The 17,498-nt window shown below is 37.1% G+C and overlaps 1 protein-coding gene across 1 annotated transcript in view; it reads right to left on the reverse strand.

Moving 5' to 3' along the window:
* The window catches only part of Map3k15 (mitogen-activated protein kinase kinase kinase 15), a 118,604-nt gene that overhangs the window by 25,491 nt on the left and 75,615 nt on the right, over nt 1-17,498 (reverse strand). The window contains exons 12-15 of the mRNA XM_077107593.1: nt 15,798-15,847; nt 13,980-14,075; nt 9,145-9,232; nt 843-976 (exon numbers count right to left, since the gene is read on the reverse strand). Coding sequence (XP_076963708.1) covers nt 843-976; nt 9,145-9,232; nt 13,980-14,075; nt 15,798-15,847 — 368 coding nt within the window. The remainder of the gene's footprint in view (nt 1-842; nt 977-9,144; nt 9,233-13,979; nt 14,076-15,797; nt 15,848-17,498) is intronic.

A 17,498-nucleotide genomic window follows, 5' to 3' on the forward strand; every position in this document is an offset into this window, starting at 1 on the left:
AAATAAATTAGCAGTATCAACAGTAGAAAAATAGCCTGAAATTCATGGGTCAGATTAAAGGGGAGAATGTTTTAAAAAAAAGTCTATATCACAAAAATCTGATCTTTCAACTACATTTAGTTTTCTGTAATGTCATATCCAAACAAATCATAGCTGATTTCAATTATGACAACATAAGTTTAAAAGCACTCTTGTCAGGGCTGAGGTTGTTGTTCAGTGGTCAAGCATTTGCCTAGCATGCTCGAGTTCCTGGGTTTCATTCCTAGCATCGAAAAGAGGGGAAAAAAACAGACCTCAGTCACACTTTTGTCACATTTGTTTTATCTGCAAATGATTATATAAAAATGTTAAGCTTAGAGCTGGGCATGGTGGTGCATGCCTGTATTCCCAGCAACTCAGGAGGTGAGGCAAGAGGGTGGCAAATTCAGGCCAGCCTCAGTAACTTAGTGAGACCCTGTTTCAAAATAAAATTTTATAAAAGGAATTGGGGGTGTATCTGAGTATTAAGAGCATTTGCGTAACATTCATGAAGGCCTGGGTCCAATCCCCAGTACCCACCCCTCAAAATGCAAAACTTTAGATGGAGTGGATGCATGCAAATGCAACTTTCTTTTAAGACATGACTCTATAATCCACAAATGTCTAAATGAAATTAGTCCATTTCTCAATCTATTTAGATTACACAGAAAATAAAAGCAAATTATTTTTATTACAAGAAAGTTACAAGTTTTGTGACCACATAATGCTTTTGTTCTTAAATCTTCTGTACTATGCATGGTGAGCCTGGGATTTGGGGTGTTGAGATGGCAAGTACAGAATGTGGAAGGTCAGCGCCAACTTGCCTGCTGTCTTTCTCTGGGATTTCTTTGATGGCTATTCGCACTTGATTGCTCAGGTCTCGGCCAGCATACACAATCCCGTAGGTTCCTTTCCCCAAAACAACTCTCTCCCCATTTGCATCGTAGTCATACTCATACTACAGAAGGAAAACAACAGGACACACAATTTGTAGTGGAGAAGCCCCTCAGAAGCCCAAAACTTGTCCATCAGTTTTTAAAAAATTTATAAACATTATTTGATTGCTAAGCAAGTATATAAGTTATATACTTTTTGTTCAATAACAACTCTCAGATATTCAGTTATTTATAGCATGACCTTAAGAATCAGAATCTAAGAAAATTAAAAATATGGCTCACATATAACTTACCTGGCTCACTTTTTGGAATTTTCCAACTATTTTAATGCTACAATTAAAACCTGCTTCTAATCATGTTAAGTACCCCAAATAGGTTCACTATCTGCAAGTCAGAAAACAAATCTCTTTCAATAGCCCAGGAAAGAACTGACAGTCAATAAAGTTAAAATTGTCTTTTTCTTTAATTGTTGGTTGTTCAAAACATTACATAGTTCTTGATATATCATATTTCACACTTTGATTCAAGTGGGTTATGAACTCCCTTTTTTACCCCATATACAGATTGCAGAATCACATCAGTTGCACAACCATTGATTTATATATTGCCATACTAGTGTCGTATTCTGCTGCCTTTCCTATCCTTTACTATACCCCCTCCCCTCCCCTCCCCTCCCCTCTTCTCTCTCTACCCCCTCTACTGTAGTTCATATCTCCCCCTTGTATTATTTTTCCCTTTCCCCTTGCTTCCTCTTGTATGTAATTTTGTATAACCCTGAGGGTCTCCTTCCATTTCCATGCAATTTCCCTTCTCTCTCCCTTTCCCTCCCACCTCTCATCCCTGTTTAATGTTAATCTTCTTCTCATGCTCTTCGTCCCTACTCTGTTCTTAGTTAGTCTCCTTATATCAAAGAAGACATTTGGCATTTGTTTTCAGGGATTGGCTGGCTTCACTTATCATAATCTGCTCTAATGCCATCCATTTCCCTCCAAATTCTATGATTTTGTCATTTTTTAATGCAGAGTAATATTCCATTGTGTATAAATGCCACATTTTTTTTTTTATCCATTCGTCTATTGAAGGGCATCTAGGTTGGTTCCACAGTCCTGCTATTGTGAATTGTGCTGCTATGAACATCGCTGTAGCAGTGTCCCTGTAGCATGCTCTTTTTAGGTCTTTAGGGAATAGACCGAGAAGGGGAATAGCTGGGTCAAATGGTGGTTCCATTCCCAGCTTTCCAAGAAATCTCCATACTGCTTTCCAGATTGGCCGCACCAATTTGCAGTCCCACCAACAATGAACAAGTGTACCCTTTTCCCCACATCCTCGCCAGCACTTGTTGTTGTTTGACTTCCTAATGGCTGCCAATCTTACTGGAGTGAGATGGTATCTTAGGGTGGTTTTGATTTGCATTTCTCTGACTGCTAGAGATGGTGAGCATTTTTTCATGTACTTGTTGATTGGTTGTCCTCCTCTGAGAAGTGTCTGTTCAGGTCCTTGGCCCATTTGTTGATTGGGTTATTTGTTATCTTATTGTCTAATTTTTTGAGTTCTTTGTATACTCTGGATATTAGGGCTCTATCTGAAGTGTGAGGAGTAAAGATTTGTTCCCAGGATGTAGGCTCCCTATTTACCTCTCTTATTGCTTCTTTTGCTGAGAAAAAACTTTTTAGTTTGAGTAAGTCCCATTTGTTGATTCTAGTTATTAACACTTGTGCTATGGGTGTCCTATTGAGGAATTTGGAGCCCGACCCCACAGTATGTAGATCGTAGCCAACTTTTTCTTCTATCAGACGCCATGTCTCTGATTTGATATCAAGCTCCGTGATCCATTTTGAGTTAACTTTTGTGCATGGCGAGAGAAAGGGATTCAGTTTCATTTTGTTGCATATGGATTTCCAGTTTTCCCAGCACCATTTGTTGAAGATGCTATCCTTCCTCCATTGCATGCTTTTAGCCCCTTTATCAAATATAAGATAGTTGTAGTTTTGTGGATTGATTTCTGTGTCCTCTATTCTGTACCATTGGTCCACCCACCTGTTTTGGTACCAGTACCATGCTGTTTTTGTTACTATTGCTCTGTAGTATAGTTTGAAGTCTGGTATCGCTATACCGCCTGATTCACACTTCCTGCTTAGCATTGTTTTTGCTATTCTGGGTCTTTTATTTTTCCATATGAATTTCATGATTGCTTTCTCTATTTCTACAAGAAATGCCATTGGGATTTTGATTGGCATTGCATTAAACCTATAGAGAACTTTTGGTAATATCGCCATTTTGATGATGTTAGTTCTGCCTATCCATGAACAGGGTATATTTTTCCATCTTCTAAGATCTTCTTCTATTTCTCTCTTTAGGGTTCTGTAGTCTTCATTGTATAAATCTTTCACCTCTTTTGTTAGGTTGATTCCCAAGTATTTTTTTTTTTTTTTGAGGATATTGTGAATGGGGTGTTTTTCCTCATTTCCATTTCAGAGGATTTGTCGCTGATATACAGGAATGCCTTTGATTTATACGTGTGATTTTATATCCTGCCACTTTGCTGAATTCATTTATTAGCTCTAATAGTTTCTTTGTAGACCATTTTGGGTCTGCTAGGTATAGAATCATGTCATCTGCAAATAGTAATAATTTAAGTTCCTCTTTTCCTATTTTTATGCCTTTAATTTCTTTCGTCTGTCTAATTGCTCTGGCCAGTGTTTCGAGAACTATGTTGAACAGAAGTGGTGAGAGAGGGCATCCCTGTCTTGTTCCAGATTTTAGAGGGAATGCCTTCAATTTTTCTCCATTCAGAATGATGCTAGCCTGAGGCTTAGCATAGATTGCTTTTACAATGTTGAGGTAAGTTCCTGTTATCCCTAGTTTTTCTAGCATTTTGAACATAACGGGATGCTGTACTTTGTCGAATGCTTTTTCTGCATCTATCGAGATGATCATATGGTTCTTATTTTTAAGTCTATTGATGTGGTGAATAACATTTATTGATTTCCGTATATTGAACCAGCCTTACATCCCAAGGATGAATCTTACTTGATCATGGTGCACAATTTTTTTGATATGTTTTTTAATCCAATTCGCCAGAATTTTATTGAGGATTTTTGCATCTAGGTTCATTAGAGATATTGGTCTGTAGTTTCTTTCTTTGAAGTGTCTTTGTCTGGTTTAGGAATCAGGGTGATGTTGGCCTCGTAGAATGAATTTGGAAGTTCTCCCTCTTTTTCTATTTCCTGAAATAGCTTGAAAAGTATTGGTATTAGTTCCTCTTTAAAGGTTTTGTAAAACTCTGCTGTATACCCATCCGGTCCTGGGCTTTTCTTAGTTGGTAGTCTTTTGATGGTTTCTTCTATTTCCTCAATTGATATTGGTCTGTTTAGGTTGTCCGTATCCTCCTGACTCAATCTGGGCAGATCATATGACTTAAGAAATTTATCGATGCCTTCACTATCTTCTATTTTATTGGAGTATAAGGATTCAAAATAATTTCTGATAATCTTCTGTATTTCTGAAGTGTCTGTTGTGATATTGCCTTTTTCATCCCGTATGCTAGTAATTTGAGTTCTCTCTCTTCTTTTCTTCGTTAGCGTGGCTAAGGGTCTGTCGATTTTATTTATTTTTTCAAAGAACCAACTTTTAGTTTTGTCAATTTTTTCAATTGTTTTTTTTGTTTCGATTTCATTAATTTCAGCTCTGATTTTAATTATTTCTTGCCTTCTACTTCTTTTGCTGTTGTTTTTCTCTTCTTTTTCTAGGATTTTGAGATGAAGTATGAGATCATTTATTTGTTGGTTTTTTCTTTTTTTAAGGAATGAACTCCAAGCAATGAATTTTCCTCTTAGAACTGCTTTCAATGTGTCCCATAGATTTTAACTCTAAGAATTTTTTAATTTCCTCCTTGATGTCTTCTATAACCCATTGATCATTCAGTAACCTATTGTTCATTCTCCAAGTGATGCATGATTTTTCCTTCCTTCTTTTATTGTTGATTTCCAGTTTCATTCCATTATGATCAGATAAGATGCATGGTATTATCTCTACTCCTTTATATTGTCTAAGAGTTGCCCTGTGACATAATATATGATCTATTTTTGAGAAGGATCCATGTGCTGCTGAGAAAAAAGTGTAACTGCTTGATGTTGGGTGGTATATTCTATATATATCAATTAAGTCTAGGTAATTAATTGTGTTATTGAGTTCTATAGTTTCCTTATTCAACTTTTGTTTGGAAGATCTGTCCAGTGGTGAGAGAGGTGTGTTGAAGTCTCCCATGATTATTGTATGGTGATCTATTAGACTCTTAAACTTGAGAAGAGTTTGCTTGATGAACATAGCTGCACCATTGTTTGGGGCATATATATTTATGATTGTTATGTCTTGTTGGTGTATGGTTCCCTTGAGCAGTATGTAGTGTCCCTCTTTATCCCTTTTGATTAACTTTGGCTTGAAATCTATTTTATCTGATATGAGTATGGACACTCCTGCTTGTTTCCGAAGTCCATATGAGTGATATGATTTTTCCCAACCTTTCACCTTCAGTCTATGTATGTCTTTTCCTATCAAATGCGTCTCCTGTAGGCAGCATATTGTTGGGTCTTGTTTTGTGATCCATTCTACTAGCCTGTGTCTCTTAATTGGTGAGTTTAAGCCATTAACATTTAGGGTTATTATTGAGATATGGGTTGTTCTTCCAGCCATATTTGTTTATTTATGTTACTAAACATGGTTTGTTTTCCTTTTTGATTATTTTCCCCCCTTTACTGTCCTACCTCCCACTGTTGGTTTTCATTGTTATTTTCCATTTCCTCTTCCTGTAATGTTTTGCCAAGGATGTTTTGAAGACATGGTTTTCTAGCTGCAAATTCTTTTAACTTTTGTTTATCGTGGAAGGTTTTAATTTCATCTTCCATCCTGAAGCTTAATTTCGCTGGATACACGATTCTTGGTTGGAACCCATTTTCTTTCAGTGTTTGAAATATGTTATTCCAGGATCTTCTAGCTTTCAGAGTCTGTGTTGAAAGATCAGCTGTTATCCTGATTGGTTTACCCCTAAATGTAATCTGCTTCCTTTCCCTTGTAGCTTTTAAAATTCTCTCCTTATTCTGTATGTTGGGCATCTTCATTATAATGTGTCTAGGTGTGGATCTCTTATGATTTTGCACATTCGGCGTCCTGTAGGGTTCTAGGATTTGGGATTCTGTCTCATTCTTCAAGTCTGGGAAGTTTTCTCGTATTATTTCATTGAATAGATTGCTCATTCCTTTGGTTTGGACCTCTATACCTTCCTGTATCCCAATGACTCTTAAGTTTGGTCTCTTTATATTATCCCATATTTCTTGGATGTTCTGCTCATGGTTTCTTAACAGTCTTGCTGAGCTGTCTATGTTCTTTTCAAGTTGAAATACTTTGTCTTCATTGTCTGATGTTCTATCTTCTAAGTGTTCTACTCTGCTGGTAGTATTCTCAATTGAGTTTTTAAGTTGATTTATTGCTTCCAGCATTTCTAGGATTTCTGCTTGTTTGTTTTTTATTACCTCTATCTCCCTGTATAGTTGATCTTTTGCTTCTTGGATTTGTTTATGTAATTCATTGTCGAAGTGGTTGAAGTGATCTTTCATTGTCTGATTTTGCTGTCTAATGTCTTCCTAGAGACTCCAGATCATCTGCAGCATGTATATCCTGAATTCTTTATCTGACATTCCATCTGCTGCAGCTATAACCTCTTCTAAAGTTGAGTTGACCTGCATTGCTTGTGGTCCTTTCTTTCCTTGTCTTTTCATATTGCTCATGTTTCTTTCTGCTTAGTGAAACTGTTGAGTTTTTGAAATTTTCCCCCTATATATTTATATTGCTCTTGTATAGTTGAAAAGTCTCCCTTGCAGGGGCGGGCGGCGTCTCTGCTCCTCCTCCAATTGGGGTGATCTGTCTACCACGCTGGCGGGCCGCTGGGACTGTTCTGCTGGTCAGTCGCAGGTCTGCCTACCTTGCAGGCGCAGACGGCGGCTCTGCTCTGCCCCTACTCCAATTGGGGTGACGTGACTACCACGCCGTCGGGCCGCTGGGCCTATTCCGGGCGTGGGCGAAGGCTCTGCTCTGCCCCTACTCCAATTGGGGTGACATGTCTACCACACCGGCAGGCCACTGGGCCTGATCTGCCGGTCTGTCGCAGGTCTGCCTACCTTGCGGGCACGGGTGGCGGCTCTGCTCTGCCCCTACTCCAATTGGGGTGACGTGACTACCACGCCGTCGGGCTGCTGGGCCTGTTCCGGCCGCGGGCGAAGGCTCTGCTCTGCCCCTCTGGCCTCCACAGTATTCAGCAGGACCCGGAAGAGAAGCAGTTTCCGCAGGTTCTTTAGCCCCGGGCCAGAGCAGTTCCGGGAGCCGGAATTCGGCCGCTCCGGGCTCGGTGTATGTTCTGATAGGAGCAGGCTCCAAGAAGCAGTTTCCGTGGGTTCTTTAGCACTAAGTCTGAGTAATTTGTCTGCGAGACGCAGACAAATGGCAGCCTGAAATTACCTGTTCTATAGCTGAAAGAGCTGCGATCAGTCGAAAACAGGGATGGTGATGTCAGCTCTCCAAGATGGTGGCCGCTGGCTTCCTCTGTGGTCTGACCGGTGTGCAGAACCGAATTGGACCGCTTCCTTCCCCCATCTCAAACCCAGAATTCAGCTCTGAGTACAGTAAATGCACACCTGGCAGGAGGCCGCAGAATCAGCAGTGCTGTATCTTTGCATTGCTAGTTCGTCGATTCTCAGCGCGCGCCGCAGACTCTAGCCGCAGGGCGATTTGCTGAATAAGCAGCATGACCCTCTGTGACAAATGACAAATCGCTCGCGTTTCAGCCTCCATAGCTGATCCTCTTGCGATGAAAATCCTTCCACTAAGTTTTGGAGCACCCCAATTTTGCTGGAAATTCCTAACAAGATAGCTTTTAGCTGTTCTAACTCGTCATTTTCCCGCACAGTGACGTGGTACACGGAGGTGATGCACTCCTTTCGCCGCCATCTTCCCCGGTTCCCAGTAATCTCTAAAATTGTCTTAATACAGAGTGCATATGCTGGGGTCCCTGCCCCTTTCAGTCATAGGGATCTAGGACATACTGCAAAACCTCAATTTCCAATTAGCATTGGTATTTTGTTCTCCCAATCTTATCATCAAAAGCTGTTACACACAGCTGCATTTGAGTTGATCCTTCTCAATTATTAAAACAAAGGTGACTACAGGCTGAGCAGGATTTAAATCACACAGGAAGCAATGGCCATTTCTGTTGTTTTGCATGCTCCACTATGTCTACTTACAGAAGTACAGCTTATATACAAATTAGAGTGTGATAGAGTGCGAGAGTGAGCATGTGTGTGTGTGTGTGTGTGTGTCCCTTCTCGTCTACCTCTACGGATGCTCACGCGGATTAACATTATTAAAGTATCTATATCATTGTCTGATATAACTAGAAATCAGCCTGCTCCATAAAAGATTTATAACTCACACCTTTCTCTACCCCCCACATCTGTTGCCTTCAAAGCATATCACTCAGTTCATTTTTATTACAAACTTACATTCTAAGCTAATAACTCTAGTACCTGATTCAATTATTAAAACGAATTCCTTTGATATTTTCTGAAGGAAATCTCGAGGAATTCATTTCAGTCTAACTTAAAAGTATAATAAAATCTCATTAAATTGTAATTACTGGGAGAACCAGAATTAATGGCAAATCTGAATAACTGAGTAAGATTTAAACATATGTAAAGTGGTGTAGTAATTGTGGACTAGAACTATGCTGTCTGAAAGAGCTTATGATGATTTTATTTTCTTAAAAATGAAAAATTGTTATATTTAGCATACTGTATGCAAGTAGATATTACTCAAGTAATTTTAGACATAAATGCAAAAGTCTGCTTCCAGTGGCCTAACTTTTTCTCCTGGAATCTCATAAATATTATTAACTTACTTAGAAAAAAACCTTTTTATAGATTGTGCATAAAAGGAAATTTTGGTTTATTTCATAACCATATTTTCTTAAGCATTCTGACTGAGAGGATCCCAATGTAATGAGATTTTCTACAGAGACACATTAAACAATCTCTTATAATCATGGATAATGATGGCTGGCTGGTTCATAAGTATTTTAAAATACACTCAATAAAGGATTTTTACAATAAAAATTGTGACTTTTTTTAAGCATCAAAGACATAGTAAAGAACTTTTCTCAAGTTCTAGGCCTTCTGTGACTCACCTCTAAGGTGTCTCCATCAGCCTCTCCTTCCAGCTCCATTGTACTGCCTGCTGCATTGGTTAGCATCTCTTTCACCAAAAAGCAAAACCTAGAACAGCAAATGTCACAAAGATGCTGCCAGTTAGGACCGCTATTGTTTAACTTGGTCTCATTATATTAATCTGTACTTAAATATAAAACAAACTTATATAATAAGTCATGGAACAATCAATCTACTCCTTGATTTGACATGGTACTCTATAGGCTATCCCCATGTGATTCTTGAATGCTCTCTATACAGTACCTCTACCAACTGGTTGGTCAACTGATGCTTGAGCATCAGAGTAGCCATTATCTAGCAACAGAGAACCCATTATCTCCCAAAGGCAGCTCAATCTGAGAACTCAATGAGAGATGTTTCCCTTTTATTGACCTGAAGACTACTTTTATGTGGGTACCCTCCACAGATTAGAGTTAACCCCCTTTAGGTATATGTACCACATATCTTTAGCCACTTATCAGCGTATGGACACTTAGGTTGTTTCCATTTCTTGGTTATTGTGAATAGTGCAGATGTCTCTAATAAATTGATGTCAGTGAGGGCAGAGTGATAATTACCAGAGGATAGGGAGAGCAGCAGGGAGGGAGGGATAGGGAAAGCTAATTATGGGTACTAAGGAGAAGGAAGTTCTGGTGTTCTACTGTACAGTAGGATGTCTATAGATAATAATGAAGCCCTTTATTTTCTTTAAAGCTAGAAGAAAGATTTGGAATGTTTTTATCATAAATAAATGATAATTGTTTGAGGATATATATTCATTTACTCTGATTTGAACATTACAAAATGCATACATTATCAAAACATAACATGGTAGCCCACAAATAAATATATTTTTTATGTATCAGTTAAAAATAAAATTAGAAATACACTGAAAAAGAGTTCTTTTCTACATTACTTCTTTTCTTATCCCTATAAGACTTTCCTTCTTATTCTCTTATGGTTTCTCTTATGACTCATTTGGGGGTTTCTCCACTAACTGGACATTCTTTAAATAAGTCCCTGTATTACTCTTTAAAATTTGGTTCTACAATCAGTATTGCAGGGGTAACTTAATCAGTGCTAAGGATAGCAAAATCAACTCCTTCCAAATCTTGAACAAGGGAAGAAAATGCCATATCATTCATTGACAAAAAGATTAAACCTAAGATCAACTATTACCCATGTCTTTCTCACAAATGCTGTAGAACCATATCAGCCACTTAGACTTGTGTAATTGTTTATTTGCATAAGAGTGATCTTGATCCAGTAGAACATTTTTATTCAGAATTCTTTCATAAGATGGTAAGGAGGGGCTGGGGTTGTGGCTCAGTGGTACAGCACTTGCCTAGCAAGTGTGAGGTCCTGGGTTCGATCCTCAGCACTACATAAAAATAAATAAATGAAATAAAGATATTTTTTAAAAAAGATGGTAAGGAGGAACAGCACATGCTTCAGGAGAATTTCTGCAAGACCATAAAACATTCATTTTTATAACTAATCCATGTTACCTTTTCTTCTAATATTTGAGAATACGGGGAAACCCAAAGTCAGGCTTCTTAGGAGACACATGCTATGTACTCACCATAATAACTAAAATTCTCAGAATTATATTTATTGTTAATTGTTGTTAAACAACTCTCATACCTTACTTTGGGGAGTATAAATTCACGAGATCATTTTGGAAAACTAATTAATCAAAGCTAAATATAAAGCTAACCTAAAACCAAGTAATCCACTCCTAGGTATATGCCCAACAGAATTTAATGTCTATTTTCACCAAAAGGCATGTGTAAGAATATTCATTCAAGTTTTATTCATAAGAGCCACAACTAGAAATAATCCAAATGTTCATCAATAGGAGAACAAATAAATGGTTGTACATTCACATAATGGAACACCATGAGAAATAAAAAGAATGAACAGATACATACATCAGGGCTGAATCTCATGGCTATTATCTTAAGAGAAAGAAGGGAGAAATAAAAAGAATATGAATAATTTTATTTATTTGAAGGTCATGAATGGGCAAAACTAACTGATGATAGAAATAAAAAATACTTATCATTGAAGGGGGTTTAATGGCTAGAAAGGGGCACAAGGCACCTTTTGGGGCACTGATATGGGAGATGGATATATGGGTGTAGGTATATGTAAAAATTTATCTAACCATATACTTAAGTGAACTTTATACACTTTACTTACTGTATATTATACCCCAATTAAAAATTATTAAAATGACAAACCAGGGAAAGGAAGAAGGAATGGAAAGGAGAAATACTGGGGAATGATACTGACCAAATTATATTGTTACATCATGTGCATATATGAATATGTAACAAGGAATCCACTCTTATATGTAATTATAACTGAACCAACAAAAATATGGAAAAAGAAAAAAAATGTAAGTAAATAGGAATAAAGGAGAAAAAATAATCCAAAATCAATCAATCAAGATGTGTGATCTAAAAAAAAAGTAAAACAAAAAAGGCACTGAGTACTGAATGACAGTTATAAACAAAGGATAATAAAACAATAAAGTTGAAGGACTCATTTTTCCTGATTTTACAGCTTCCTACAAAACTACACTAATCAAGAAAGTGTAGTACTTGCCAAAGGAATGATACATAGATTAGTGGAATAGAATTAAACATTTACAGCCAACTGATTTTCTAAGAGTGCCAAGACCACTTCATGGAGGACAAATAGTACATTCAACCAATAGTACTTGGAGAATCACATATCCACATGCAAAAGAATGAAGCTGGGTCCCCTACCTCACACTATATTAAAATGGATTATCTCTAAATCTAACAGCTTAAAACTATAAAACTCTTGGAAGAAAATACAAAAATCATAGAACACCTTGTGTTAGGCAAAGCCTTCCTAAATATGAACTAAAAGTACAACTGACAAAAGAAAAAATGATAAAATGAACTTCAAAATTAAAAACTTTTGTGCTGCAAGTTTTTCAACAAGACAATCCACAGAATGGAATCAAGTATTTGCAAACCACATCTAAAAAGGGACTTGTATGGATTGTATATAAAAAAAACTCTTATAAAATTCAATAATTTAGAGACAAATAGCCCAATTAAAAATAGACAAAATTTGGAGAAACACGGCAAACATCACTTTTACTTGTTGACTCGATTTAACATCACCAGAAATGACACAAAGATATTGTGTATCCCCTAATATGAGGCACTGGGAAAGACACAGCATTACTTTTGTGGTATTCCTGCCCCAAATACATAACATGAATATACTGATAAGCAAACAGCAAACAAATTCAAATCAAAGGACTGCAAACATATTACCTGCACTCTTTGAAAGTATTAAGAAAGACTAAGACTAATGATAATCTCTTTCAGATGAAAGGAAAGTATACAGACACGGCAAGTAAATGTTATATGATTGTGGATTAGACTGTGGGCCAGGAAAAAGTCTTATTTTACCATAAAAGGTATTAGGGAGACAATAAATAAAACTTGAAAATGGCTTCTAGATTACAGTACCATATCAATCTTATACAGTATGATTAGGTAACTACTATAATTACATAAGTATACATTCCTTTTTTTTTTTTTTAGGAAATATGCTTAAGTATTTAGAGGCAATGCAGCATTATGTCTACAACTTGCTCCTGACCAGTTCAGTAAAAACCACCATATGCATATAGAGAAAATGTAAAATAAATGTAGTAAAGGGTTACACTGGGGAATTCTGGTCAAAACATACATATAAGTAAAAGACGTGAACTTTGCCAGACGCAGTGGCACACTTGGGAGACTGAGGTAGGAGGATTGCAAGTTCAAGGCCAGCCTCAACAACTCTGTGAGACCCTAAGCAACTTAGTGAGACCCTGTCTTTAAAGGGCCAGGGATGTAGCTCAGTGGTAAACTGCCCCTGGTTTCAACTAAAAAAAAGAAAAAAAGTGAGCTTTAAAAATTGGGCAAATGATTTGAATAGCTATTTCTTCAAACAAGATATGTAAATAGTCCAAAAGCACAAGAAAATATACTCATATCATTAGTCATTAGAGAAATGCAAATTAAAACCACAATGAGATTCTACGCCACACCCACCAGAATGGCTATAATCAAAAGCACAGACAATAACAAGCATTGGCAAGGATGTGGAGGAATTGGAACCATCATACACTACTGATGAGAATGTAACAGGGAAACAGTCTGGCAGTTCCTCAAAAGGTTAAACACAAAATTCCCATAAGATCCAACATTTTGATATGTCCACACAAAAACTTGAACATGAATGTTCATAGAAGCAAAATTCATAATAGCCCCAAAGTGGAAGCAAACCAAATGCCTATCAACTGATGAACAGATAAATAAAACGTGGCATATTCATACAATGACATATTATTCAGACACAAACAACAAAGTAATGATATATGCTACAATATCAATGAACCTTGGAAACACTATGCTAAATGGAAGAAGTCAGTCACCAAAACCATACATTATATGACTCAATGTATATGAAATGTCCAAAACAGGCAAATTCACAGACTTAGAAAGAAAGGTTGCATAGGGCTAGGGTTATGTGGGTGAGGTTGGGGAGAAAATGGGGAGTGATTGCTAATGCATACTGGGCTTCTTTTGGGAGTGATCAAATTGAGATGTACACTTTAAATGGTTGTGAGGTATGTATATTACATCTCAAAGCAGTATGATCATTTTCTGTAAATTAAAATTTCAAGAAGACAATAAAGCAAACAAACATCTTCACAGCAAAGGCCCTTCAACAATTATTTACCATCAATAGATTGCAAATAGCTGAGTCAGCTATAACTCACCTACTACACTGGTCTTCAGTGGAAAAGTAGATTTGAAAGTCATCAGAGTTATCATGGACATAAAGAAAACAACACCGTTCATCAAACTTAGATAGGCTGTAAAATTGCAAAACATAAGAATGCTTGTATGTAAGTTGTGACACCAATTTTAAACTTTTGAGAAAATCTAGTAACAGATTTTCTTTCACTTCACAAATTCCTGATTCATTAATCTTTTAACACAAACCCCACATTTTGCCTTATTTCTCTATGAAATTTAAAACCAGAGAACTTTATCTTGTTTGTGTTTGAGTTAGCATTTACAACTGACTTTTACCAATGTGTATCAAGAACTTCTTCTATACTCAGTGCTAAGCAGAGCAGAAAAGGGTAAAAACCATTGTCCCTTGGCCTCTAGGAGTTTAGAATCACACATACAAAGACAGGCAAGGTATTTATAAAGTCATTTACTGTGGTATTAAAGGAATTTCTAAACTTGGAAAATATCAGGACACAGTATTAGTGGCCACACAAGGTTAACAGAAATAAACATTTCATCTTAGTTCAAGAAAGGTCTTTAAATATTCTCTGGTTCATTTCCAACCAAGTGTGGATCCAACTCCACAGCACCTCAAATTCAAACTTAATATTCAGCTTGCCTGAACATATCCAGCAACAGAATGTCACTAAACTCCATCTGCTGACAGATCTCACTGTTAGAAAAGTTCATTACCCACATTGGGCCAAAGCCTCCAAAATGGCTCTCACCCTGCCAGGTGGCACTATGAAGAATCAGGCTAGATTCTCTTCCACAATTAGCTCTTCAAATAAAGCCACTTCATCTGGTCCCTTCTAAGTCAATTTCTACTGAGTACAAAACTTAGACCATTTTTCATGATATAGATGACATGACAAATAATGTGTTGAAACAGCATCAGTCCAGAGTGACTAAAAAAAAAAGGTACAAAAGAAGGTCCTCACCTATATATTCTTCTACAGCTTCGTTACTGAGTAATATATTTTTGAAAATCTTTAACATATTTGGGTTACATTGGGTTTTCTGGGTAATATTATCCAAATGTACTACTGTGTATTTAAATTATTTCCCTCCCTCAAAAGTGATGTAATCATTATTCCAGTTGAAGCCCTAATTTGATCAGAATTATAGTGTGACCAGAGATAACTGGAGACTTATTTAGTGGCCTGAGGTAGTCATAGAATCAAAGAGAGGACAAAAAGTTCTAGTCCAAGTTCTTGGATTTGGTAAAAATAGTGAAGAAAATGGAACCTAAAGAGGTTGGGTGATTTCCCAACATCACACAACAAAGGGACTAGAACTCATATCCACTTCAGAACTATTCCCACCCTTGAAAATGCTGGCAGGGTGATAAATGCAGCAGAGGTGTGTTATTGCTGCTTGGAAAAAAACCACAAATGGTCACCATTCCTGAATAAAAAAGCAAGAGCCACACTTCTCCCTGGAGTACACTACCTCACTCCCTCCCTAATAACAATATCCCTGGTTTCATTGCTCTGTCCAGGAGATCCCACCCAAGTGCTATTAGCAAATAACTCCTGGATTGATCCTGAATACTTGTATATAACTTATTTAAGTTTGAGACAAGAGTTTCTTCTGCTGGATGTGAGAAAAGCCACTCTAATAATCCAAGAGACTTTTACTAGCAGCACATTATGGACCTCAGGCAGGGCAACAAAATAGAAAATAGTTTTTATTTTGGGTTCAGTTAAAAATAAGAACATCACAACTCATGAATAATGGTAACCTTAAAGTGCATCAAACATTCACTATTACGTGTATTAATAGTTACATTTTCTTACCTTATTCCTTTAATTGAAGAGGCTGCAAAATTCCATTCGTGGATTTGTTTCTGCAAGTATCAAAGACAGAAGTCCATAGCTTGGTTTTTTCCAAATTAAAAGATCAGTTTTTGTTTCATACTATAGTCAAGCGTTTCTACTATTTTATTTTCAATAGTGGTTAGAGTTTAGAGCAATATACTTTGCATAACTTGGAATACCTGAAATATTTTCTAATGTATTATAAAAATCTATCTGTGCTTGGAACCAACTCAGCTCCAACTTTGCATAGTTGTGTAAATGGGAAATAAACTTTTGAGAGCTGTGAAAAAAAATCTATCTGTATCTCTAGTCTAGTTTAGTGAAATATAAACTTGAAATAAATAATTTGAGATATAAATAATAAGCACACAATAAATACATAATAAGTGGTCTTTCATATTCTATTAACATAGCAGGCAAACTCTAAAACAGGTTTGGGAATCATCCATCTAAGTTGAGTGTCTTGCAAAAACGTTTGGAGAAGTAAGACTATGGTAAATATTGTTCAGTGTTCATTAATCTTCATTTCCTTTTCTCCCTGGGCACACAGCTAAACAACATTTCCCATCCTCCCTTGCAGGTACATGGGGCCATGTGGCAGAGTTCTGACCAATGAGATGTGAGCAGGAGTAAGAGTACTACTTGTAGGTGTGACGCATAAAAACCTCCACAAAAATCCTCTACTTTCTCTTTCCCCAGCCACTTCAAGATGGAATGGGGACTCTGCCAACCCAGATATGACATGAGGCATAGACAAACTTTTATCAAGATGTTGAGGTTTAAGAGCTATTTGTTTTAGTATCTGGCATATCATGACTAATAGAAAAACTGTACCAAAATGTACTTTCTTGGGAGGTAGGTACCAGGGATTGAACCCAGGGGTGTTTAATCACTAAGCAACATCCCCAGTCTTTGTTTTTACTTTTTATTTTCAGACAGGGTTTTGCTAAAATTGCTTAGGACCTTGCTTAATTGCTGAGGCTGGGCTTGAACTTGCAATTCTCAATTTTCCAAGTCGCTGACATGCACCACCCATGCTCACCTCCAAAGTGCACTTTATTATCTATTTATTTATTTTTATTAGAGCTTTATGGTCATAGATAGTAGCTGGGTTCATCCCAACAATTCATTCATGCATAGAAATCAATTTCTGTTCATGATCCCCACTTTTCCTTCTCCCTTTTCCCTCCCGTCCTGCCCCTCCCCCTCTTCTTCCTCTAGTCTGTATGCAGGACTTCTTTTCGCTCATCTATTAATTTGTATTTTATTGGTTCCTTCTGTAACTTTATCCTTCCCTCCACCTTTCCTTTATTTCGCTCTAGCTTGCACATATGAGAAAACCTTTTGAGTTTCTGAGTTTGGCTAATTTCACTTAGCATGATATTCTCCCTTTCTATCCATTCATGGGTAAATGTGATAATTTTGTTCTTTTTAGTGGCCAAGTAGAACTCCATTGTGTGTGATTGAAATTTCATAATCTATTATCTATTGACAGACATCTGGATTGATACTATGCATTCGATATTGTGAATTGTGCTGCTATAAACAATGATGTGGCTGTGTCACTATAGCATGCCAATTTTAGATCTTTTGGGAAAATACCCAGGAGTGGGATAGTTGGGTCATATGGTGGTTCCATCCCTAGTTTGAGAAATCTCCAAACTGCTTTCCAGAGTGGTT

This window comes from Callospermophilus lateralis, chromosome X, assembly GCF_048772815.1.
Source record: "Callospermophilus lateralis isolate mCalLat2 chromosome X, mCalLat2.hap1, whole genome shotgun sequence".
NCBI classification, from domain to species: domain Eukaryota; kingdom Metazoa; phylum Chordata; class Mammalia; order Rodentia; family Sciuridae; genus Callospermophilus; species Callospermophilus lateralis.